Source organism: Notamacropus eugenii, chromosome 1, assembly GCF_028372415.1.
Source record: "Notamacropus eugenii isolate mMacEug1 chromosome 1, mMacEug1.pri_v2, whole genome shotgun sequence".
Classification (NCBI taxonomy): domain Eukaryota; kingdom Metazoa; phylum Chordata; class Mammalia; order Diprotodontia; family Macropodidae; genus Notamacropus; species Notamacropus eugenii.
In genome coordinates, this window is record NC_092872.1 from 379536642 (window position 1) to 379561303 (window position 24662).

Here is a 24662-nt window from a genome sequence, read left to right on the forward strand (position 1 = left end):
AAGTATGGCTTGGGTTTGAGAAACAAGAGACTAAATAAAGTTATGTAGAGTATTCAGAAGACTTATGCCTAATTATCATGTATGCTTCTTTTCAGAAGAGAGTTAGAAAGTACTGGGTAGCATCAAACATCCTACATTTCCACAAAACATGAAACTATACCTCAATAAGACATTACTAGTTACTCAATTAGAATTCATATTCTGTTCTCTCAGATTATTGACTAAAGGTCAAAGTCAACATCAAGTTAAAAATGTAAAGAAATAAAACACTGAAATATTGCAATTTTGACCTAACCTATTCATGATTCCTTGATGCCAAAAAATGGGAAATGAAAAAAATATTAATCTCAATTACCAACATTTTCACTGAAGATATTCCCTACCCATTAATGGACCTGCCCATTAAGGGGAGCTTGATTAGGGGAGATTTGTAGGAAAGTCCACACCTTTTATCAATGATGCACTGATTCTCAAGGGTTGTGATGCCCTCTGGCTCTGAAAGTGGATATATAATCTGAGGTGAGGTTTTGTTGTGGGGCTTAGTTTTTGGAAGAAGGTTTGTGTGCCAGATGAGACTCTGGGAAGCTGCTAAGCAGTAGCGCATGCCCACCCCACCCACTTGAAAACCCAGATGTTGGAGCTTCTCTCTCTGGTAACTATGTATGTATGGTCAGACAGCTAGATCTGTCTGTTGATCTGTGAGGTATGTATTGCTTATGGTCAGGTAGATGGAAGCTCTGTCTGTTGATTTTGATTTCTCTGTATTTTCTCTGAAGTTCAGGGTGCTGACTTTTTCCCCTAAACTAAGTGAATGACATATGTGCTTGATTAAAGTGATTGCTGACCCCTCAAAAGCTGCTTTACCTTTAGAAAAGCAGATCTGAGAACCTGTACAGTAGACCATCCTGGATGTGTCAGGTTACTTGCTTTTACACCACCTTACTATGGAAACATCAAGCAGAGAGAGGGGAAGGTAGAAGCAAAATATAACACCAGTTTTAAACTTGTCTGTGAAACACTAGAGAGGAATATGGCCACAGATTGGAAGCAGTATCAAGTCATAGAAGAGAGAAGGAGAAAAAGGAGAAGAAGGAGGAGGAGGCAAAAGCTTGGTGTGAAACTCAACTTCTTCAAATCATCCCAAGAGCATCCAGATAAAATTGTTAGGAAGACAACAGATAGAAAAAGTGAAACAAAATTGATATCTCTGTAAGAATACTTTTTCATCAGTGACAGAGGAACAATTGCATTTGGACATTACACTCCAGTCATCATTATGCCCTACAAGGAGAATAAAATGGTACCTAAGAAGTTGAAGAAGAATGACTAGGTCCCAGTAATAATATATCATGAAAATCCATGCTAAAAGTGACTTCAAAGCAATGGGGGATTACTTTATAATATATCTCAAATTATTTTGTAATATATCTCAAAGTCTGAAAGATGTCAAAGTATTGGGAGAAATTTTAGATGATATTGTTAACACTTAAAAGGCAACTCCAAAACAGCAGCATATAGTGATCTATATGTGTACTTTCTCATCTTTACAAACTCCTGGTACATAAGAGTTTGCATATGTATCTAAGGGTCCTTGATGAAAATATGAGAAAAAGCCAGTCAGGTGTTTAGAGATTGTTTCCTAAATATATGTAAATGTATCTTTATAGTCACACAAGTGATTGAAAGGTACAGAAAATACAAGATTGGCCATGTTTATTGTTTGTTGATTACAAAAAAAATGACTCAGAGTATTATTGACTCAGTAGAGATTATTCTTCAAAGGCAGTTTAGGACAACATTCCCTTCCAGACTTCAAAGGCAATCTAGTCCAACAGTTTCTCACACTTTATAGTTGAAAAAACTGAGGTTCAGAGATGTAAAAAAAAGTCATCTAAGGCCACACAGCTGGGATTTGAATCTAGGACTCCTGATGCCACATACCTTTTCTACCATAAGTATGTGTTGCTTCCAACAAGGAATCTCTTGTGCATAGGTGAAAATTATACAAGATTCCTTGATAAATGCAACCACAGAGATAGTTCTGTTAGGAGACTCTAATGATCAAATGAAACCCTAAGCAGAGAGGCTTGTGCTTGCCAAAAGGGTGCATGTAGTGTATTTGTATTATAAATTACATTGTAATTTACGTTACTATATATTACTAATCTATTTCTACAGTAATAGTGATTGTCCTGTGCATAGTTTATGTGGAAAAAGAAATTCCCTAGACATGTTGAGAAATTCCCTATAGGTGTCAAGGTCTTCCAGAAACTTCTGTTTCCAGATGTTCTTGCACTAAAGAACATTAGAGGATCTCCTCAGTGAGAAACACTCAAAACAGATTATCAGAACAAATACAAACTAAATGGATGGAAAATGCCTGTTGTCCAATCTATGATATGCAATTAGATGGCCAGTCTATTAGTACGGGTTCTATAGATGGACATCTATAAAGTCCAAAATAAAACAGGAGAAAGAGAACAAACTAAGCTACAACTGAGAATCTACATAGTGAACGTAATGACTTGAAATGGTTCCTTTGAGCAAAAGTCAATCTTTGTATCATGGATGTTCTCCTCAAAGTTTATGGTTACAAATCTTGGAACATCACAGTCTCAAAAGAATCCAAACTGCAGGTGACCCGAAGGAAAATCAAGAGATGCATTATGGGTATTAGTAGGATACAGCATATTTTCAATGATGACCTATGCACAAGAAATGGAATAAGGAATATCAAGGTGTTATATAATCAGGAAAGGACACAGGCCTGTCAGTCACATGGCAAGAAGTACATGAAGGATGTACAGTCAGAGTGTTGTACTAGTGTATACAAAATAGAAAAAGACCTAGCTGAAGGTTCCCAGCATTTGGAGTAGACCTTCTGTAGAAAGTCTATAGGATGACATGGAAAAGAATCACACAGGGTGAAAAAAGGATGGACACATCATGTGTCAATGGAGGAAGTGTCCACCATAGAGTCTTTAAAGTGATAAAGTGGTTGACATGCGAACGGGGTGAAGGGAAGCATTTCAACCAGCATGGAAAAGTGGAGCAAGAGATATTATCAAGGACTTATCTGCCTGGAAAAGGAAGCAGGTCAGTCCTGTTTTGAGAATGAAGAACAAACATGAGGACTCTCAACACACAGACCAGAGTGTACTGGGATCAATGAACTGTTAACAGAACTAGTAGAAGTAATATAGATATTTCCTTCTATAGAGAATTTATGGAAGGATATGGACACGAATCACACAGGATAAAGTTTGAGGGTCAGGGACCTCCATTGGTGGCACTGGTAACCATTCAGGATCCAAGCCATAAAACTGTTACTGTCCTATTCTGATGCTTCATCGGGATCTAGAACTTTGGGTTCTAAGAAAGCTAGACCAGTGCCACACACACTCTGAAAGATCCCCATGACTTGATGCAAGCAAAGCTTCAAGAAAGAGTCTGGTGATAGACTTGGTGTTTATTTTTATAGGCACAGTTTAGCTAAATCCAGAGAACATCCTCACCAAGAGTATAAGAGTGTCTAAGATTTTGGTCATGACAGCTCACACATTCAATTCCAGTTAGCTCAGTAAGTACTGATTAAGGGTCTGCTATGCAGGAATGAAACAGTTCCTTCCCCAAGCAGCTTACATTCTACAAGACTGATGTGGTAACTTACGCAATCCAAAATTTAAACAAAATGCATATAAAAAGTTTGAAGGGAGGGGGAATCATGTAAGAGATAGCACGCAAGAAGAATCTTGAAGGGAACTAGGAACTCCAAAGAGCAACGATAACAAGGGAGAGGGGAAAAGAAGGAAGGGAATAAGCACGTATACAATACCTGCTATGTGTGAGGCATTGTGCTAAGTGCTTGAAAAAGATTATTTCATTTGATCCTCACCACAACCCAGTGTGGGAAGTGCTGTTGTTATCCCCATTTTACAGCTGAGGAAACTGAAATAAAAAGTTTAAGTGACTTGCCCAGAGACAAATAGCTAGTAAAGTGTCTGAGTCCAGATTTAAACTCAAGTCTTCCTGACTCCAAGCCTAGCTCTGGGAGAGGCATACCAGACCTAGGAGTAAGTCTGTGCAAAGGTCACTGAGGCAGGAAATGGAATGTCACCCATAGTGAACAGCAAGTAAGAGTAGATCTAACTGGCTGGAATTTTTAATGCGTGGTAGGAGCCATAATGGTAAATCAGTCTGGGAAGCTAGATCAGAGCCTGACTGTGAAAGGTTTTAAATACTACAGAGAGGTGTTGGTATTTTATCCCTAAGGCAATTAGGGAACTCCTGACCCTACTTGAGTGGCATGGTTGAACCTGTATTAAAATGTAGAGGGATGGTGATCTGTAACAGTGAAGGAATCCCCCATTACTAGAATCATTGATCTTTGAAATAAAAATTTTAAAATATTAAAAATATTGAAATAAAAATTTTTTTTAAAGCTAATAACTCCCTTTCCAGTCTGTCATTAATGCCTAAAGCTTGACAATTAGAATTTTATTCCTTGACATTAAATAATATCTTTTTTAGACTCCTAATTTAAAATGCAGAACCTCCTGAGATGGGGATACATTAAGCCATTAAAAGTCTTCAGAACGTTAGTATAGATGTGTCAGACTCTTTCCTCCCAAAAAGGGATTATCCCACTTAAAGAATGGGAGATATGGGTACAGAAGACAAACTAGGCTGACTCCTTGGGCACTGTGAGGTAAGACCAGTTTGATAAAAATTTGGGGATTAACCAACCCACCAGGAAAAGTCTGCCCCACATGGATGATGCCAATCTCTTCTCCCTACACCAGGTCTGCTCCTGGTGCACAACTCCCACCTTCTACCACTCTGCTTACCTGTAGGGCTGCCTTGGTCACCTGGAAGGAATCCATTAGGACCACCTTCTCCTTTTCATGGGAGGCCTGGAGTGCTGCAGGGAAAGGGCACCATGGTTAACTCAGTTACCCACAAGACTTGTCCATGGACAAGTAAGTGTCAGCTGCTACCAGAGGCCTGAAGAATCTAAGACTCAGTCAGACAACCAAGAAATAACCAGGAAACAAGAATTTCCAGGCACATTCAGCATTTAGCTCAATCTAGTAAACAGAATTCTAAGAATCAAGAGAGTCATTGTTCTGCTACCAATTCGCTGTGTGACCTTTCAAGTACCTTCACCTTCCAGAACCTCACTTTCATCATCTGTAAAATGAATATGACAACTCCTGCCTACTTCACACGACGTTAGATAATGGGTGGTACCATTAAGACCCTATGCTCTATTGGACTAGCTCTTTTGTTGATGTCAGGGCAACAAAGCAAAAGTAAGTATTATTATTATTATAGAAGTAGTAACAGTAATAGTAGTAGCAATAATAAATGGTAGTAATTAATAACAGCTATCACAATAATAATAGCATTTAGATAGCATTTTAAGGCTTACAAAGAGCTTTACAAGTATCATCTCATTTAGTCCTCACAACAACCCTGGAAAATAGGCACTATTGTTATCCCTATTTTACAGATAAGGAAACTGAGGCAGATAGGGCTTAGGTGATTTGCCAGGATCATGTAAACTACTAAATGAGGCCAGATCTGAACTCAGGTCTTCCTGACTTCTGGTCTGGCACCTCCCAGCTACCTCTGACTCAGTGCCGGGTTGAGTCTCCTAGAAGAGTGGGAGCTGCTGGGTAATGTGAAGTAAAGGTCAGGTCTGACAAGTAAGGATTGAGGTGTAGAGCTTGAACTAAAGGTTCAATAATTCCTCAGTCCAGCTCTGAGTTTCCTGGTTGGCTTCCTTTAGGGTTAGAGGATAGAATTCTGGATTCTGCATCCTGGTATGAAGGTGTTTCTCTCCTCGTTCCCAACAAAGTGACATCTGAATTCATGAAAAGTCTGGGTTTAAAAAACATCCTTCAGATTCAGACGTATCTTTAATAGAGACTCTTTAACAGGCTCATAAAACTAGACCCATAAGGGATCTTAGAGGCTATGTATATGTATGATTTTACATATATATGTATGTACATGTGTACATGTGTATGTGTATATACACACATATATACATACATACACATACACATACATATATATAGTCTAACTCCCTCATTTTGTAGGTGAGGAAAATAAGGCCAAGTGAGGTTAAGTGACTTTTCCAAGGTCTAGCAGATAGTGTCAAAGATAAGATTTGCACCCAAGTACTCTGTCTCTACATTCACTATTCTTTCCATGACCATGATGCTTCTCTTAGAAAGAGTAAGGACTAGAAGTCAAGATGTCTCGGTTCCAAAATCAGCTACACCTCTAACTGTGGGAAGACACCCAAGCTCTATGGGCCTTAAATTCTTAGATGAATTTAAAGGTGTTGGCTTGGTTGATCTCTAAGTCCTAACTCCCCTCCAGTATAATGACATTCTATGATTCTATGCTTCTCAGTGGAAACAGCACAGGAAGCATGGGGAGACATTCCAAGATTGAGGGGAAGGCCTTGGTGGGGCACTTCCTATTACCTGTTTCTAGAAAGATGGACCATGTTTTCTCAGATATGTCAGGGCATTCCTACCTCTTGGAATGATTCCAGACAACAAATTTAGAGTTCATTCCAACCCCACCCTCTGTTGTGGCCCCAGAAATATTTCCTCCTGTTCCCAATCAACAAGCTCTATGAGCCTAGGAGTGAGATCTTTCCTCAACCAATGGGCTGTGCCAGTCACAATATCTCTGCCTCCTTCTCCTCCCCAGTCACTGCTTTGGACAATTCAGTGCTGAAGTGAGACCAGGTGAGGAGCCACTTCCAGATTTTCTCAGAACCACACTTAGACATGAAGACAAGTAAACCTCTAGCAAGGGAAGTCTGCTGTCCTGGGAATATGGGAGAAATTAAGATTCATGCAAGAACAGGAAATACATGCATGCATGTGTGAACACACATGAAGAAAGGGACTGGATAATTAAACAAAATAGAATCAGAGTTCTTTGTAGAATCATCTTTAAAAGTGTTAATACCTCAAAAGCACTGAAACCAGTGATCAGAGCCAAGATGGCTGGTAAGGACTCAATTGGCTGTTTATTGCCATACCATTTTATAGAATAATACCAGAATCTCTAACTAGGAAAGATATTCCCTTTGCATTGGCTGATTCAGGACCACAGACAGCATCTAACTACCACTGAGATACAACTTTAAGCTGTTAGTAATTAATATTCCATCAGAGGGGAAGCTAGAGGTCCACTGGATAGAATGCCAGGTCTGGAGTCAGTGAAATCCAACATCAGACACTCACTGGTTGTGTGACCTTGGGCAAGTCACATAACCTCAGTTTGCCTCAGTTTTCTCATTTGTAAAATGAGGATAATATCACCTACCTCTCAGGGTTGTTGGGAGGATCAGATGAGAAAATAATTATAAAGTGTTTAACACAGTGCCTGGCACATAGTAAGCGCTATATAAATGTCAGTTATTCTTACTTGTATTAACAAACCCTCTGAGAACAAAGCTTCTTTCTCATAATATCGTTGTGAGGTACAGGGGTATAGTCTTTGCTAACAGAAAGGTCCAGAAAGATTAAGTATTTTGCTTAGGTTCACATAGCATGCTAAATAGGGAGATTAAGACTAGATCCTAATTCTTCTGACTTGGCCCAGAGCTCTATCTCAACCTTGAACTAAACTTACAAACCTAAATTTAGAGAGTGATTAGAAAGGCTCCACAAAGATGGTTGATATATTCTGTCCAGGGCCTCTTACACTAATCAGTGGACCCTTGGCCCAAAGGGTGGTCCCACAAATGAAGGACAGGGCAAGAGCATTATCTATGTGGGGAAAGTATCCCAAGCACCATGTGGGCTAGGCTTGTTGCTCCCCTAAGAAGTCAGGGGTTTTCCCTCCCAAAGTCTGGAATTTTAGAGGGGTTTGCTCTCACCCTTACCTTGTAAGGTCTCTTCATGCTCCTTTTGCAGTACTCGGAGCTGTTCAGCAAGTTTTTCACGAAGCTCTAATTCCTGTTCATCCACCACCTGGAAATAAGGCAGGCCCAGGGGAGAGTGGGATGGAGTCAATTAGTTGCCTACCATTATAATTCCAAGGGCAAGTTTCATAGACATTATGACTGGCAAGGACCTTAAAGATCACATAGTCTGATTCACTCTTTTTACAAAGGAGGAAACCAAATGCCAGAGAAGTGAAGTGATGTACCCAAGATCACACAGAGAGTTAATGGCAGAGATGGGAAAACACGTCTCCCAAATGTGAGTTTAGTGCTGATTCAGAAGGGGTGAATTATGTAGAAAATTCCTTTTTGCTCTTAAGAATAAGAGGTTTAAAAACATCAAGGAAAGGAACTCTGAGCCTATTAATACTGGGTTTTTCATTATGGAATGATTGCTTCTTGGTTATTTCTCTCCCACATTCCTCCAAATGTTACATCCTTTCAGGCAGGAAACTGATAGGGTAAAGGAAACTACTAGAACCTGGGTCAGGGAACCCACCTGGATTTCCACTTCCCTGGTCTGATGCTCTGGTCTCGGCTTCTCTGGCTCTTCTTGATTCTTCTGGAGAACATGCACCATGTCCAGTTGCTGCTGCTTATCACGGAAGAGATGGGGATTTGGGTCTGAAAAGAAAACTGGATCATGGTTCCATTGGGGTACTTAGGGGATGGGTTTGGGCACAGTCCCTGTCCTCATGACTAGGAGGACAGTGGAGTTAACCAGATAATGCTGACCCAAGAACAATCATTAGGGAACAATTAAGGCCTTTAATTATATAATATTGATTAACTTTTACCAGACCTATAATTTCATATATCTCAGAGACTCTTAAATGAAGGGATAATCCTCTATCAATGCAACCTAGCACCTTCTTTGACACAGTCTTACAAATGCATATTTGTTACAAGGGTGGTTTTTTTTTTTAATCAGAGGAAAGTATGGGAGGGCAAAAAACAAATGATTGCTAACTGAAAAAAATTTGTTTTAAAGAAACATATTTTGGAGAGCTGCCTGGACACTGACAAGTTCAGTGCCTTGCCCAGGGTAACATGGTATGCTTCATAAGCAGAATCTGAATGCAGGTTTTCTTGTCTTTAAGTCCAGTGCCTTATTCATTATGCCATGCTGCATCTCCAAATATTCATTTTGTGGAGGAAGAAAATGAGGTCCAAAAAATGGCAGCATGGTAGAGTGGAAAGAATACTGTATTGGAGTTAAGAAACACCTGGCTTTGAATCACATCCACCTCTGACATCCATTAAGTAGAGGCATGAATTGATAATTAATTTATGAAATCATGAAATGGGGGCAGGCACACCTGGTTCTTTGACTACGCACCAGGAAAAACTGCAATTGGCAGAGGGAAGCACAGTAGCTATCACACTTAAATGATATACAGAGACAAGTGGCAAAAAGTAATACAGAGTATTACTACTAAAAAGTAGTACAGAGTAGTACAGAGTAGTACAGAGGCACACAGTGACATGGGGACAGAGATATGGGACAGTGAAGGGAGGCAGGGTGAGAAAAAGGCAGAGGCAGAGGATATCATAGCCATGGATTTGGGAGTTGGACGCGATTGAGAAGACTACCAGGGGTTGGGGGTGGGCAGGAGTTTGAGGTCTCACTTTTATAGGGTTTTTTTAGGGAAACAAACCTATCCGTGCCACCTTGGGGTTAGTTCATGAACATATCCAAATTATGTCAAAGTTATTGGTAAAACTTTAATGTTGACATGGCTATGTCATCTCAAAGTCATCAGTACCTTTTGGTGTTCTGCTAGTCTAGAGCTGTGGAGGTCTGTATTTTTTCTAGAATTTACATAACATAGGATTGTTTTCCTAGAATTTACATATCAGTTGACAAGTAGTGCCTAGATGGCTTCTTCTGGTTAAACATATTATCAGAATGTGAATTTTGGTTAATATATGATACAAATTTGTGAATTACTCTGCTTCAGTGGTTGGGAGAGTTTGTGCATGACTTCTAGGTTCCCCTTTGCGATCTTACTTCCCGTTATTGCCTCTTTATACTGGCTATCACAAACTGACAAGGGGATGAGACAAGGGCAAGTCACTTCCATTCCTTGAGCCTTTGAGGTATCTGTGAAATGGGAATAATATCTGTAGTGCCACAGGGCTGTTACTCAATAATATTTATTAAGCAATTTCTGTGTGCTAAACAGTCACTGTGCTGGAAATACAAAGAAAGGCAAAAACATGTTTGCCCTCAAGGAACTCACATTCTTTTTTTTTTTTTAATTATTTTGTTTTCAGTTCTCTACAATCACTTCCATATATCTTACATTTTTTCCCCTCCCTCCTCATTCCTCCCTCCCTTCCCCATCTTTCCCCACTCCCTCCTGAGATGGCATGCAATTTTATATAGGTTCTACACATACATTCCTATTAAATACATTTTCACCTTAGTCATGTTGCATAGAAGAATTAAAAATGAGAGAAACCATAAAACAAAACAAAACAAAACAAAACACAAGAGAAAATGGTCTGCTTCATTCTGCGATCCAATTCCATAGTTTTTTCTCTGGATGTGGAAGGCATTTTGCCTCAAGTCCATTGAGAATTTTTTAAATCCTTGCATTGCTGTGAAGGGCTAAGTCTACCAGAAAAATTCCTCGCACACTATGGTTGTTGCTTTGTACAAAGTTCTCCTGGTTCTGCTCCTTTCGCTCAGCATCAGATCATATAAGTCTTGCCAGGACTCTCTGAAGTCTTCCTGCTCATCATTTCTTATAGCATAATAGTATTCCACTACATTCATATACCACAATTTATTCAGCCATTCCCCAATTGATGGGCATCCCTTTGATTTCCAATTTTTGACCACCACAAAGCTGCTATAAATATTTTTGTACACGTGGGACCCTTTCCCATGATCTCTTTGGAATACAGTCCTAGAAGTGATATTGCTGGGTCAAAGGGTATGCACATTTTTGTAGCCCTTTGGGCATAGAGGAATTCACATTCTAAGAAAGGAGACAACAAGCAAACAATTATGTACTTAGAAGACTTATAAAGAGTAGGTGAAAAGTAATCTCAGAGGAAGGGCACTAGTAGTGAGGGTGGGGGTAGGGCAAACTGGGAAAAGCCTCCTACAGATTTGAGCTGAGCCTTGAAGAAGTCAACATTGAGTGGTCAAGAGGGAGAGCTTGGAGAACAAGCCAGTGAAATGGTACCGGGGTAAGACGTGAAGGATCAAGTGCAAAGACCAGCAGAAGGCATTTGTTGCTGGATTGGGGAATATATGGAAAGGAGTAAATTGAAAAAAGACTAGAAAGATTAGGAGGGGTACAAAGGAAGTGCTTTAAATACCAAAGTGAGGATTTTATGTTTGATCTCAGAGGTAATAAGGAACCATTGGAATTTCTTGAGTTGGGGTATGTGTGTGTGTGTGTGTGTGTGTGTGACGGTCATATCTGTGCTTTATTGCTATGTTGGCTGATATTATTGGAGTAGAAAAGGTGCCCTAAAAATTGTCTGCTTACCCAACTCTGGCCAGATTACCACGGCAGGCAAGGAATCTCACTCTGTAGTTAAACCGCAAAAAAATGTACAGAATATACAAAAACATCTGCAAAGACAGTTCCACTCACCATCAGCACATGGAACGTGTACACACTTATAGACAACAACAAATCCAGTACACCTGACAGATCAACAGTTCTTGTTGCAAGAGACCAACAAACTCTTCAATTTGAAAAGGCTATAAGCCAAGACCAAAGTGGAGGGAGTGTTGGTGCATGATTTTCTGTTTGCAGATGATTGTGTATCAATGCAGCCTCTAAAGCTGAGATGCAATGAAGTTGGGATAAATTTTCTGCTGCCTGTGCTAATTTTGGCCTAACAGTTAACACCAAGGAAACACAGGTGCTCCGTCAGCCACCACCACACCTTCTATACATGGAACCATTGGTTACAACAATTGGAGAAGTTTTGAATTGATAATGTTTAATATAAAATTTTAGAATAATCTCTTTGTTCTCTCTGAAGCAAACTCAGAGGGTGCCTCTTCCTATGTCAACAAAGCCAGCCAAGGCTGACTCTACATTCCTTAAGAGACCTTTAACCTAAGACACTATCTTGAATAATGGGACATTTTCCATATCTTAATATTTGTAGACATATACTATGTTACGGCATGTTAATGGTAAAGAAAATATAGACATCTTAGGTCGTAATTTCTACTGAACTTTGTTTACCCTTTCCTATGTCAGTTATCTGTTTAGGGCAGGAAGCCTGCCACTCACTAGTGGTGGGATTTCCTTATCACCGAGACATATGTTTATCCAGCCTGGAATCCCAAGGCCTGACCAACATTGCTTTGTTAATTGTCCTGTCTTACTGAATTTACAATTTGCTCAATTAGGAGAGTTCCTTTCTCACGGCAAAATGTATGTAAGCCAGAAGATTTCTGCACTGGGTAGCCAGAACATTTCTGGCTCCATAATGCATTATGTAACTGTTTTCTTTATGGGGAATTGATCAATTAATTAATTAAATCATAAAATGTATGCATTAGCCTGTTGCCTTTCTTTCAAAGTTTCAAGGTCAACAGAATGCTGTGGATAAGTTCTCTTACCTTGGTAGTGTATATTCCAGGGACGTACACATTGAGAATGAGGTTGATGCACACATTGCGAGAGCTAGCTCAGTGTTTGGGAGGCTCCAAAGGAAAGTATGTGAGAGAAGAGGTATTAAACCGACTTTCAGACCGAAGGTCTACAGAGCTATTGTGCTGACCTCATTGTTGTATGCCTGTGAAACATGGACAGTCTACCAGTGCCATGCCAAGAAACTGAATCACTTCCATTGAAAGTGTCTTAGGAAGATTTTGAAGATCATCTGGCAGGATAAGGTACCAGACACTAAGGCCCTTCCTCAATCTAAACTGCCAAGCATTTAAACTTTGCTTCAGAAAGCACAACTCTGATGGGCTGGCTAAGTTATTCGAATGCCAAACATATGCTTGCCAAAAAGACTATTTTATAGAGAACTCACACAAGGCAAGTGATCACATGGTGGTCAGAAAAGGCAATACAAGGACACTCTCAAGAACTTTGGAATTGATTGTGTGACATGGGAAACAGTGGCACAGGACTACAGAAAGTGCTGTGCTCTATGAGCAAAACAGAATTGAAACAGCTCAAAGCAAATGTAGGATGCGCAAATTTGGAGTATCCACCCCAAATGTTCTCAAGGCCTATCTGTGTCCAATCTGTGGCAGAGCATTCCGAGCTCATATTGGTCTAATCAGCCATAGTCACACACATTGAAACTTGACTTTATCATGGTGATGTCATTTTGATCCTCTTGGAGAACAAAGGACAACAACCAACCATCCTAGTTGATATTGTTTGTCTTTCATTCTCCAAGAGGACCAATGACATCAGGAGGGTGATGTCTTGACTTGCAAGTGAATAGGATTTAAGTGAGGCAGAGCTGTGCAAAATCTTCAGCCCCACTCTCTCCTCCAGAATTATTGGAGTCCAGTAGCAAGATGACTGGTGATTGGCCCCCTTTGCTTTAGGAAAATCTCTTTGGCAGCTGAATGGAAGACAGATTGTAGTGGAGAGAGCTGTGAAGTAGGGAGACCAGGGAGGCTACAGCAATAATCCAAGTGTTAGATGTAAAAGCCTGCACCATGTGGTAGCTTTTAAGTAAAGAGAAGTAGATGTATGCAAACAGTATTGTCAAGATAGAAATAACAAGATTTGTCCACAGATTGGATATGTGTAGTGGGTATGAGAGAAGAGTTGAGGATAACACAGAGGTTTCAAGCCTGATTAGTTGGAAGGATGATGGAGCCCTCAAAAAAAAAAAAAATAGGGAAGTTTGGAAGATAGGAAGGTTTGAAGGAAAAAGTGTTCTGTTTTAGTCATGTTGAGTTTGAGAGGCCTACAGGACCTCCAATTCAAGATATCCAGAAGGTAATTGATGATGTGAGCCTGAAAAGACTTCAGAGCTGGATAGATTGATCTGGGAATCACTGGACTACACAATGTTGCTGTGAAGATCAAATAATATAATGTATGTAAAACATTTTGTGCAACAGAGGGGTGGGGAACCTGTGGCCTCGAGACCACACATGGCCTTCTAGGCCCTTGGATGCGACCTTGTGACTGAGTCCAAGTTTTACAGAACAAATCCTTTTATTAAGGGAATTTGTTCTTCAAAGTTTGGATTCAGTCAAAGGGTCACACTTGAGGTCTCAGAGGGACACATGTAGCCTTGAGGCTGAAGGTTCCTCACCCCTATGATACCGATGTCTATTAACATTGTTAAGCTACACTGGTGAAAAACCTTCAATATTTTTCTATGGCTTGTTTGCCTTGTCCAGAGTTCCAGTGTCCTTCACCCATATCATCCCCTGCTCTGGAAAACCTAGGGAAAAACCAGTGGAATTCCTTTTCACTGAAGTATCGGTGACTGATAAAGCCTTAGTATAAGGTTCCTCCCAGGGAAACACTTCAGAGAAGAGATTTTGCCCACTGGGGTAAGTCTTCCAAAGGAAAGATTCTAGCTCAATCTTACCCATTCCCAAATCACACCATATAAGCCATGCTTTCCAGTGAGGGCAGCCATGGCCACACTCACTTAAAGAACAATGATCTTTTTATAAAGCCCTTTGCCTCTCACATGTGACCTAAGTGAGACTTTACCTCTACCCTCTTGAAAGGAAGCATCTGTCCCTTATGAAAAGCTTATGCAGAGGAAGACCTGGGGATGGGTGAGCCTCACTTGTTTGTACTTCATGTATCTGGGCTGGGGGTGGGGTGGAGGGGGAAGGGGTTGAAGGGTGGGTGAAGAACTTCCCTTTGGGTCCAGTGGTCTAGAAGGAAGGGGAATCTGCTCTGTAGGCTGGTGGGGGAGAGCTTTCTTTTCCCCATGTAATTATCAATTGGAGATAAGAGCCAGGGACTTTCCTTTCCCAAAGAAGGCCACACTGCTACAGTCTACCTAGCTCTCAACCAGCCAGTCAACTTTGAGATTCACAATGGATAGTATAGTTAAAAGGGAATTAGAATTAGAATGTACTTTAAAGACCACTTTGTTCAACACTCTTATTTTACAAAGAAATGGGGGACCATGTGGGAGAAAGGATTTGCCCAAGATTACAATTAATTCAGTATACTTAAGACCACATTTTAGGAGGAACACTGATAAGCTAGAAAGTATACAGAGACAGAAGTACAAAAATATTTAAAATACCTCTTTTCATGGTGGTAAATAACTAGAAACTAAGGAGGTACTCATTAATTGGAGAATGGCTAAACAAATTTTGGTATATTAACATAATAGAATACGGATGTATTGTAAGAAATGATAAAAAGGAAAAGTTTCAGAAAAATCTGGGAAGATTTATATGAACTGATACAGAATAAGGTAAACAAGACCAGGAGAAAAATTTATAAAATAACAACCACTCTAAATAAAGTTAAATAACTTTTAAAGTCTTCAAAATTCCAGTCAAGGCAACCTAGATTCCAAAAACCTGATGGTGAAGTATGCTTCCCACCTCCTGACAAAAAAAGTGACAGTTACAAGAAGTAGAATGAAACATACATTTGTGGACACAATGCAGGAATTTGTTTGGTTTGGCTATGCATATTTGTTACAACGGTTTTGTTTTGGTTTGTTTTCTATTGGAAGTGGAGTGAGAGGGAGAGAAAATAAATGCTTTTTAAATTAAAAGAAACTGGGGGAAATAGGTGTCCAGAGAAAGACAACAAGGATTTTCAAAAGCCTTGAGATCATGCTATAATAAAGGCTGTTTGAAAGACCTGTGGATGTTTAGCCTATAAAAGGTAGACAAAAGCAGTTGGGATATTTCACTGACTATGGGGAAGAGGCATTTGGTTTGTACTTGGCCCCAGAGAGTAGAAGGGAGAAAAGAAAATAAGGGAAAGAAGTGACAAAGAGGCAGATTTCATCTTGATGAAAGGGAAAGCTTCCTAAGAATTACAATTATCTTACACTGGAATTTGTTGCCTTGGGAAGAAGTATGTTTCCCCTCCCTTAAGGTCTTTGGGCACAGGCTAGATGATACGATACTGGTATAGTTTTGGAGATGTTATGGGGGGTGTCTGTGTGTGTGTGTGTGTGTGTGTCTGTGTGTGTGTCTGTGTGATTGCTTTGGTATGAGCTCAAGGTCCCTTCCAACTCCAAGATTTTCTGGTTCTGTGACCCAGGCCACTGCCAATACTATACTGAGGAAGGAGTCAATCAACTGAGACCCCTCTCTAGAAACACAGTTCTGATCGGAACACACTAAGCTAGCATTTTATCAGGGGCCCAAGGAGCAAAGAGAGGCAGATGACAATGTCAAGATACAGACAAAATGGGCCAGGTACAACTTAATAGGATTAGGCTGTTTCAGTTGTGGAGATGTGGTCTCCTCTTCCAGTAGGAGACTTGTGGGGTAGAGGGTATTAAAAGTGCTTCTCACCTTGGTCTTTCTGCAGGGGGTCCAGCTCTGTGGGCTCAGGCCTTGGTGGCTGCCCTGCCTCTCGGTGCCTCTGAAAGAAACCAAATGTTAGAACCACATCAATAAAAAACACAAATGATGGTAGCTAAAGGAGAGTTAGAGACTGGAATCCAGGTTCTGCAGATGGTAGCTAACTCTTACAGGGAAGAAAGGGCAAGGAAAGTCTTAGAACAGGGAGAATCCTCCTCTTGGCTCTTTCCACAACCACTACTGTCTAGCATCCCTCAGTGGGTGTTTTCACTGTCCTGATCAGCTGGTCTGAGTTCTTCAGCTAATTGTCTTTTCCTTAGATTCCTGTCTGTCTCTCCTCCACCCCCATCTTCACTGAAACCTGCCAAGCCTCTCAATCTACCCTGTTTCCTAATCTAGCCTAACCTTCAGGGGCATTTACCTTCAGGAGCTGTTCTGATCTCTCTAAGAGTTACACTCCATACCCATACCACCCAATGGTGTGAACTGCAACCCATTCATACCTTCTCATTCTCTATGACTTGTCTACATCCTCCTCTAAATCCTCCTCCATGATGGGGGGAGAGGAGTATACTCCTTTAGGTCTTTCTGCTTTAAGTGAATACAAATAAAGTGCTCTCTTTGAATGTATGAACTATCTCTTTTTTCTCCTAATTTCATTTGGAGGAGCAAGGCCACAAAGTCAGTAAAACCGGAGTACAAATCTGGTCTCAGACAGTCAGAAGCTGTGTGACTCTAGGTAAGTCACTTAACTGCTATTTGCTTCACTTTCCTCAACTGTAAAATGGGCATAAAATAGCACCTCCCTCACAGGGTTGTTGTGCAGATCAAATGAGATAATAATTATATTTTAAAAAATCATCCCCTGGCAAACAGTAGGTGCTATATAAGGGCTATGCCCTTTCCCCTCCTTCACTTAAACTCCCCTTTCTTCAGATCTAAGCCCTCATAGAGCCTGGGACACTGTCCTGTTCATCCAGCTTCTACATCTTTAACTACTCTCTGATTTGGAAACCTCTTTGGTGACTAAGGCTGAAGGGAGGGGCTGAGGGGTGAGGGGGAAGGATACCCTGCTGAGGCTTGGACTGGATTGCATTTGGGAAATGATGCAATATTTTCAATGATCTCATGCTGTTCTTTTTGATACAACTACTCTTCTAGTAATGCTATTGGACAGCAATTCCTCAAATCTCTCTAAAGAAGCAATATTTAAAGGGCTGGAGAGACAAATGGTAGGTGGATATGGGGTGAAACATATTCTGAACAATGAATTGTATGCATGAGCAATACAGAAAGAGATTATCAGAGAGAAGTGTGCAAAAAAGGAGGTGGGCTAATCCCACAGGGATAGTAAGGCATAACACAGAGACAAATGCATTTGTAGCCACATAATGTCAAAAGACCTAGAGGAACATTGTACTCCTGTACATTGTGTATAATACCTCATACTTTTAGTACTTAAGGGAAGACAAGTTTCACAGGTACCTGTGTCTGAAGGTATGAATGGGAAGCAATTTGTCTCCCTGAAGAAAGTTTTCATATCAATGAGATTAGAGATCTATCAAACTGCTGGTTTAAGTGTCTTTATCCTTGCTGTTCAGCAATAATGGGAGCTTTTAAAACAAGGGTCTGAACACACAGCTGGCCACACAAACAGGCTCAGTATTTAACTGGTGATTTGTGTAAGCCACAACCCTACCCTCTGAGAACTCACACTCTATCTGGAGACATTGAAGACACTGCCCTACAGGCTAGAAGATCTAAGCACCAGAAGGTCCCTGGGCTCCCTGCCTTCAAGAAGCACCCCCACTGAAAACAGAAGGTCGCCTGGAGGAGTTTTCCTATTCCAGAACAGGGAGTAGTTGGCAAATGCACTAATGAAGTCATTGGGTAGTCATTGGGTGATCCTGTGGTATGGAAGTACTAAATTTCCAAAGGAGGCCACACTATACTTCACCCTTTCCCTAAGACCTTCAGGGAATCAGAAGAGAAGGCAGGGAGATGATCATTGAGGACTATCATGGAGATATTGACCTGAGGTACTATAGAGATTAATAGAAGGAAGATCTAACAGGTAGAGTTGTCTCAAAACAGAAATGGATCATCTCAAGGTTGGTTAAATTTCTCATCAATGGAGGTCTTCAATAGAGCTGGGTGAGCAACTGTCAAGGTTGACAGAGAATGTGCTCAGGTACAAGCTGCATGGTGTGTGCTGGAGAAAGAGCCTATTTGAAGTCAGGAAGCATTGGCTTCAGATCCTACCTGTGAGACCTATGAGTTCTAAATCTATGATTCTGGTATCTCTTTGAGGTCCTTCGAACTATGGTAATCTATGCTCAGAAGAGCTTTGATCTCCTATTGTATCAGAAATTGAAATGGGGTAAAAAATGGGATGAGCTAATCTTACTATAAATTGAGATTCCTCCACTTTCTGCTAAGCTTGATTGGAAGCAGAAGGCCAGCATGTGTCTGTGGTCTTGAGGGCTCGGCCCCAAGACCCACACCAGTGGTAGCTTCCTTGGTAGTGTCTTTGTCCTCTACAGACCGATCCTTGACAAAATGAGGTATAGGATCTGAAAGCTGCCACACACCAAGTTGATTCACCAAGAGGCAGGGAGGGGCAGGAAGGACGTAGAGGCGGGAGGCCCAGGGGGCCTCTTGGGGAAGAGGGGGAGGGGCAGGACGGAAACCCAAAGCAGCAGAGAGATTACTGTGTGCACAACCAGATTAGAGAAACTCAAAGGGAAAATCATTGTTGCCTGATACTAAAAAGGTCTGTTTCCCAATCTGTAAAATGTATAGTTGAATTCCTCTGATTCAAAGATCTAAGAATTTTATTGCCACCAATGCCATTATATAGATACATCTGCTGGAGTATGCCTTGGAGACCAGGAGGGGAATGATTAATTTACATCCTGAACTCCTCACAAGGCTTCCTTAGCCCTCCTTTGGTAGAGAAACCTAAATAGCATGGGGACTAGCTATCCAACAGAACTTCGGTCTTCTCATTGCTGTTGTCCCAGTGGCTGGGTCTCCCAGAGGCAGTCCAAGGTGGTTTGGAAGAAGGTATCTTTCCATCAACAAAACCTCTCCCCACTTTGGGGATTCACTCCTGAAAGTTGTAAATGTCTCGGAATTGACTACATAGGGTCAATGCCTAATGACAGCGAACCATTCATAGGTCAGAGAATTATAGAAATCCAGTCATTCTAACTTCAGACATTAGTAAGGGCAGCTGGGTGGCAAAGAAGATAGAATGTCAGGCCTAGAGTCATGAAGACCTGAGTTCCAATCAGGTCTAAGACACCTACTAGCTGTGTGACCCAGGCAAGTCACTTAAACCTTGTTTGCCTCAGTTTCCTCATCTGTAAAATAAGCTGGAGAAGGAAATGGCAAACCTCTTCAGTATCTCTATCAAGAAAACCCCAAATGGGGTCATGAAGAGTAGGGTATAACTGAAACAACTGAACAACAGCACACATTAGAAGCAGGCCTATGTGCTAGAAAGAGCCCTGGATTTGGAGTCAGAGGACTTGGGTTCAAATCCAAGTCCTGCTGTGGATTAGCTCTGTGATCTTGAACAAATCTTTTCCCCATTTCTAGCCTTCAGTTTCCCCACTTGTAAAATGAAAGGGCTGGATAAGATAACTAACATTTGAAGTCCTAAATTCCTCACTTTCATTGGATTTAGACCTGGAAAAAAAAAGATATCGTCTAGTCCAACTGTCTCATTTGATGGAATAATTAAGGCCCAGAGAAGGAAAGTAATTTACCAAAGGTCAAATACTTCGTGAACTCTAGACCTGGGACAAGGCCAGGGCAATTCCTACCATATCATGCCACTACTTATCTATAGAATGAATTCCTGTACTGGGCAAGGGTGTAGACTAGATAACTAGACCCATCCCTTCCCTCTCTGGTATTCTAAAATTCTATGATTTCTCTTATCAATATTGTATTAATGGCTGTTTCCTACAAGCCAGTTTTATTAACAACAGAAGTATTGGCCTGGAAGGTGAGTGATCAATCTTTTCTAAGTGTGTCATAACTTAGTCAAATCTCATACTCAGCACCTGCTGAGTTGGGGAACCAACTGGTAGGTCCTGACTGCCTGGATGTAATGGGGTAAGGAGGAAGACTGGAGCACCCCAGTCTTCTGCCAGATGTAGACATTATGTGTCAATGGCAGGCCAGCTATCTTCAGCCCTCAGTCTGGCCTGTCTAGTCTCAGGCCTCAGGGAAAGATGATGACAAAGATGATAGGACAACTAGGTGTTGGAGCATTGGACTTGGAGACAGGAAGACCTAAATTCAAATTCTACTTCAGATACTTACTACTGTGTGACCTTGAATAAGTAATTTAACCTCTCTTAGCCTCAGTTTATTCATATATAAAATGGGGGTATTATTATCTCCTAACTCCTAGGCAGGAGTATGTGGATAAATGTTTTAACAACTGGCCATCCCCCCAAAAATGTATTCATGACCCACTTTTATAATTTAATCTGTATCACTAATACTCCAAAGTGTGGTTAGGAACCAGATTAAAATATTATTGGAAAATGCTTAACAAAATAGATAAAAATACAATAGAACATAGACAATGTTAATACTTGGTTTTCTAGGTGACTATGTTCTACAGCGATCCTTATGTACGGTTTAGTGGCTCCTGTTTCTGTTTGATATCATCCGTCTAGACAACTCACAAAACAATAAATCAAGCCTCACTTTGGTTGGCTCTCCCCAGCCAGCAGAAGCTGGTTCCAGCATGTCATTTCCCATTCCTAGAGTTGTTGCAACGACCAAATGAGATATGTTAAACATTACACAAATGTAATTATTATTCTTATTACTACGCTTTTCACCTATTCCAAACATAGGCTAGTCAGGACATTCCGTAATCTCAAAGTATAGGAGAGGGAAAGAAGGATTTGGAATACCATCAAGTCCTAGAATTCTGGTATGTTAGGACTGGAAGGTCATGAGGTTTGCTCCCCATTTCTAAGGATGACTCCCGTGCCACAGGAGTCAAATTCATAGTCTCCCCACAAGGGCTCTGGAAAACTCCCAAGTGTGGGTCAGAACAAGATTACCATATAACTGAGAAATGTTTAACAAAATAAATAAAAATACAGTGCAACACAGATAATGTTAATTTGTGGTTTTCTAAGTCTGTATGCTAACCTACAAGAAATCTATTTCTATTTGAGTTTGACACCATTAACCTCAACCTACACTGTGTAGAACTTTTTTACTTTTAAATATCATCATAATTAATACTAATATTGTTATAGATATTAGTATCAACCCTCCTCCAATTTCTTATCATTCTATAAGGGTATGACATTGAAACACAAGGTCTGGGAGGTCTTATCGCACTCAGAAAAAGTCTTTTATTATAGACTGGACAATGTACCTGCTGCATAGGTTGTCCAAGGATGAGTCTAGCTGAGGGCAGAACAATCCATCATCAGATAAATTCTTTTGATTCCCCACGAATTCTTACTGCCTGCTCAAGTGGCAAGTTGTGTTAGGGGAAGGAGTACCCACATTCATGTTATCATGGCCTCTTGAAATGTTATTACTTCTCATAACAATTTTGCCTCAACTTCTGATTCCATTGGTTTAGGGAATCCTCTGTTAGGTAGCCTGGGTATATCATTTAACTTTACAGGGCTGCCAAGGCCACAGAGATGCTAAATAACTTGGCCAAGGTCACCAAGCCAGTAACTGGCAAGAGGTGAGACTTGAACCCACATCTTTCTGACTCCCGGGCCAACTCTATCCCCTATCTCATGCTGCCTTATTCAACATTATGATTACCATTAAGTAATGACAGCAGTTCATATTTTCATCATGCTTTCCTGTTTACAACTCTATGTGGTTTCATTATCAGTTTTAGACCTTTAATCCCTCCTCCTGTAATTTCAACCAATTTCCTCTCATCCCATCCTCAGTCTTTCTGGGACAGGTTCTGGGGGAACAACAGGACCTACCAGGGCTCTGGGGCAGGGAGCTAGCCGTCCTCTGTTTGGGTAGGGGAAGGTGCCAAGGAGTATGGTCTCAGGAGCTCAGGCTGCCAGCCAAGGACTGGCACCTGGAGGAGGAACTTGCTCGACATCAGTGAGATGAGAGACAGCCTGAACTTTAAACAACAAAAAAGAAACCAGTCCATCCTGCCATGTAAGGGCATGGGCTGGGCACTAACAGTACAGTGTGGGCAGAGGAGAAACACCAGGATACTCATTTGGATCCAGGATGAGTGAGGGTTTCTGTGCCAAAAGACTTTGCAATCAGTGATTACCCATGCTGCCCAGATATCTTCTTGGGCAAGAGGGCCTGGTCAGTTCCCTGTCTGAGGGGGTGGGGAGGGAAGGGACACACCTTCTCCATATCTGCCTGGCCATTCCCCAGGGCAGAATTCTGGTCTTAGGGCTCTGGCCATGCCTGTCCTTTCTTACTCCTCTTTCTCCCTCAGCAGAATAATCTGACTAATACACATCCCTTCTCTCCTCAAATACCTTCAATGGCTCTCCAATTTCTACTGGATAACACACAAACTCCTTAGCTTGAATTTAGGTAACCTAGTCCCATTCTACCTTTCTAGTCTTCTTTAAGTCAATTAACACTTACTAAGTATCTACTGTGGACAAAGCACCCCATTCCCTCTCATACTCTCGGTCCAGTTTGGTTGGAACCTCTCACTATCCCTCAAATGTATTCTCCCTCCCTTTTTCTGGCATTGATGCTTTCCCCCTCATTATCCCTATGCCTTTACTGCCCCATTCCCCTCATTTTTGTTGACTGACATCTCTCAAGGCCTACTTCAAATATTACTTCCTCCAGGAAGTCTTTCCTAATCAGTAGCAATGTCTCTCTCATCTGATCTCATAGCATTCATTTTAGGCACTGACCACACTATCCTTTGTATTTAAAAAGCATTTGTGCCAGCATCCTATTTCCCCCATAGCTTTTAGATTATGAGCTCATTAGAGCACCATGAGGTGGTGCTTCATTTCTTTCTTTCTTTCTTTTTTTTTTTTTTTTGCAGTGGCTAGAATACTGGTGTCAAAGTCAGGAAGATCAGGGGTCAAATGCTGCCTCAGACTTTTATTTGTGACTCACTTAAAGGCTCTGTACCTCAAGAAGCTATTTAAGACTTAAGTACTAAATCACAGAGTTGGAGAGAGAGAATTCCTCTACCAGGAAGATCACAGATCCTTCTCATATTCTTCATTAGTACCCTGTGCACAGGCTACACACTTATTAAATGCTCATTGAATGAATGGGTATCTTTCTAAATGTGGTCTCTTTTGGGGGTTGGGGGTTCACTCTTCCCGTAGAACCAAGGAGTAGCTGTTACTACCTCTGACTCCCTCTTGGAGGCTTGGTCTGAGAGAGCACCTCTCTATTCCCAAAATCTCACTTCTGCAGACAGAGGACCTATCTTCTTGCCAGGTGTGAGCCCTGAAACATGAGAGAAAAGGACCACCAACACAGAAGGATATGCTATACACTGCTACACAGTAAAGTTGGGCTCGATTATCTGAGCAGCCGAAGGAACACAGCAGGGAGAATTATCCACCCCATTTGAGGCAAAAGAAATTTACCTGAACTTTCAATATTTTATAAATGAGGAAACTGAGGCACAAAGTAGGGGGACAGTGACTTGTTTAAGGTCATGCAATTAACAAGTATTTATAAAATGAGGATATTGGACTAAATGACTCTAAGATTCCTTCTAGCTTTGATATTTAGCTCAATGGTCTCTGTATGAAGGTTCCTTCCCGGTCTGACATTCTCTATTTGTAAAATGAGGGGGTCAGACAAGATGACCTTGCATCTAAGGTCCCTTGCAGCTCAGATAGTCTATGTTCGAAGGGCCCTTTGAGTGCTAATATTCCATGACTTTCTGCTCTAGAGGGGCAGGTGGCTCCATACCAAAGTAACTTGAGAGTTCCAGTACCTCTTTCCCCCACCCCCACCCTTGAACCAAGAGCTCACCAAGTCCAGGGAAAGGAAGCGCTCCCTCTTAGAGATCAATCCCGAGTAAGCCCCAGATTTCAAAGACTTGAAGGAGGAAGTAAAGCGGGGGACTCGACCATGGGGTTCTGCCTAGATCATCTCAGATTCCCTACTCCTCTGGGATTTAGTCTCCTACCCCCTGCAGGGCTCCATCTTACCAAATGTGCCCTGTACAGTACTAATCTC

The 24662-nt window shown here is 41.1% G+C and overlaps 1 protein-coding gene across 6 annotated transcripts in view; it reads right to left on the reverse strand.

Annotated features, from left to right (window-relative positions):
* The window catches only part of CCDC69 (coiled-coil domain containing 69), a 50912-nt gene that overhangs the window by 12303 nt on the left and 13947 nt on the right, over window positions 1-24662 (reverse strand). For 3 of the 6 annotated variants that reach the window (XM_072630758.1, XM_072630757.1, XM_072630760.1), the window contains exons 2-5: window positions 16443-16512; window positions 8475-8611; window positions 7916-8003; window positions 4848-4921 (exon numbers count right to left, since the gene is read on the reverse strand). In XM_072630758.1, coding sequence (XP_072486859.1) covers window positions 4848-4921; window positions 7916-8003; window positions 8475-8611; window positions 16443-16512 — 369 coding nt within the window. The remainder of the gene's footprint in view (window positions 1-4847; window positions 4922-7915; window positions 8004-8474; window positions 8612-16442; window positions 16513-24662) is intronic. The other 3 variants (XM_072630761.1, XM_072630759.1, XM_072630762.1) reach the window with 1 other exon arrangement.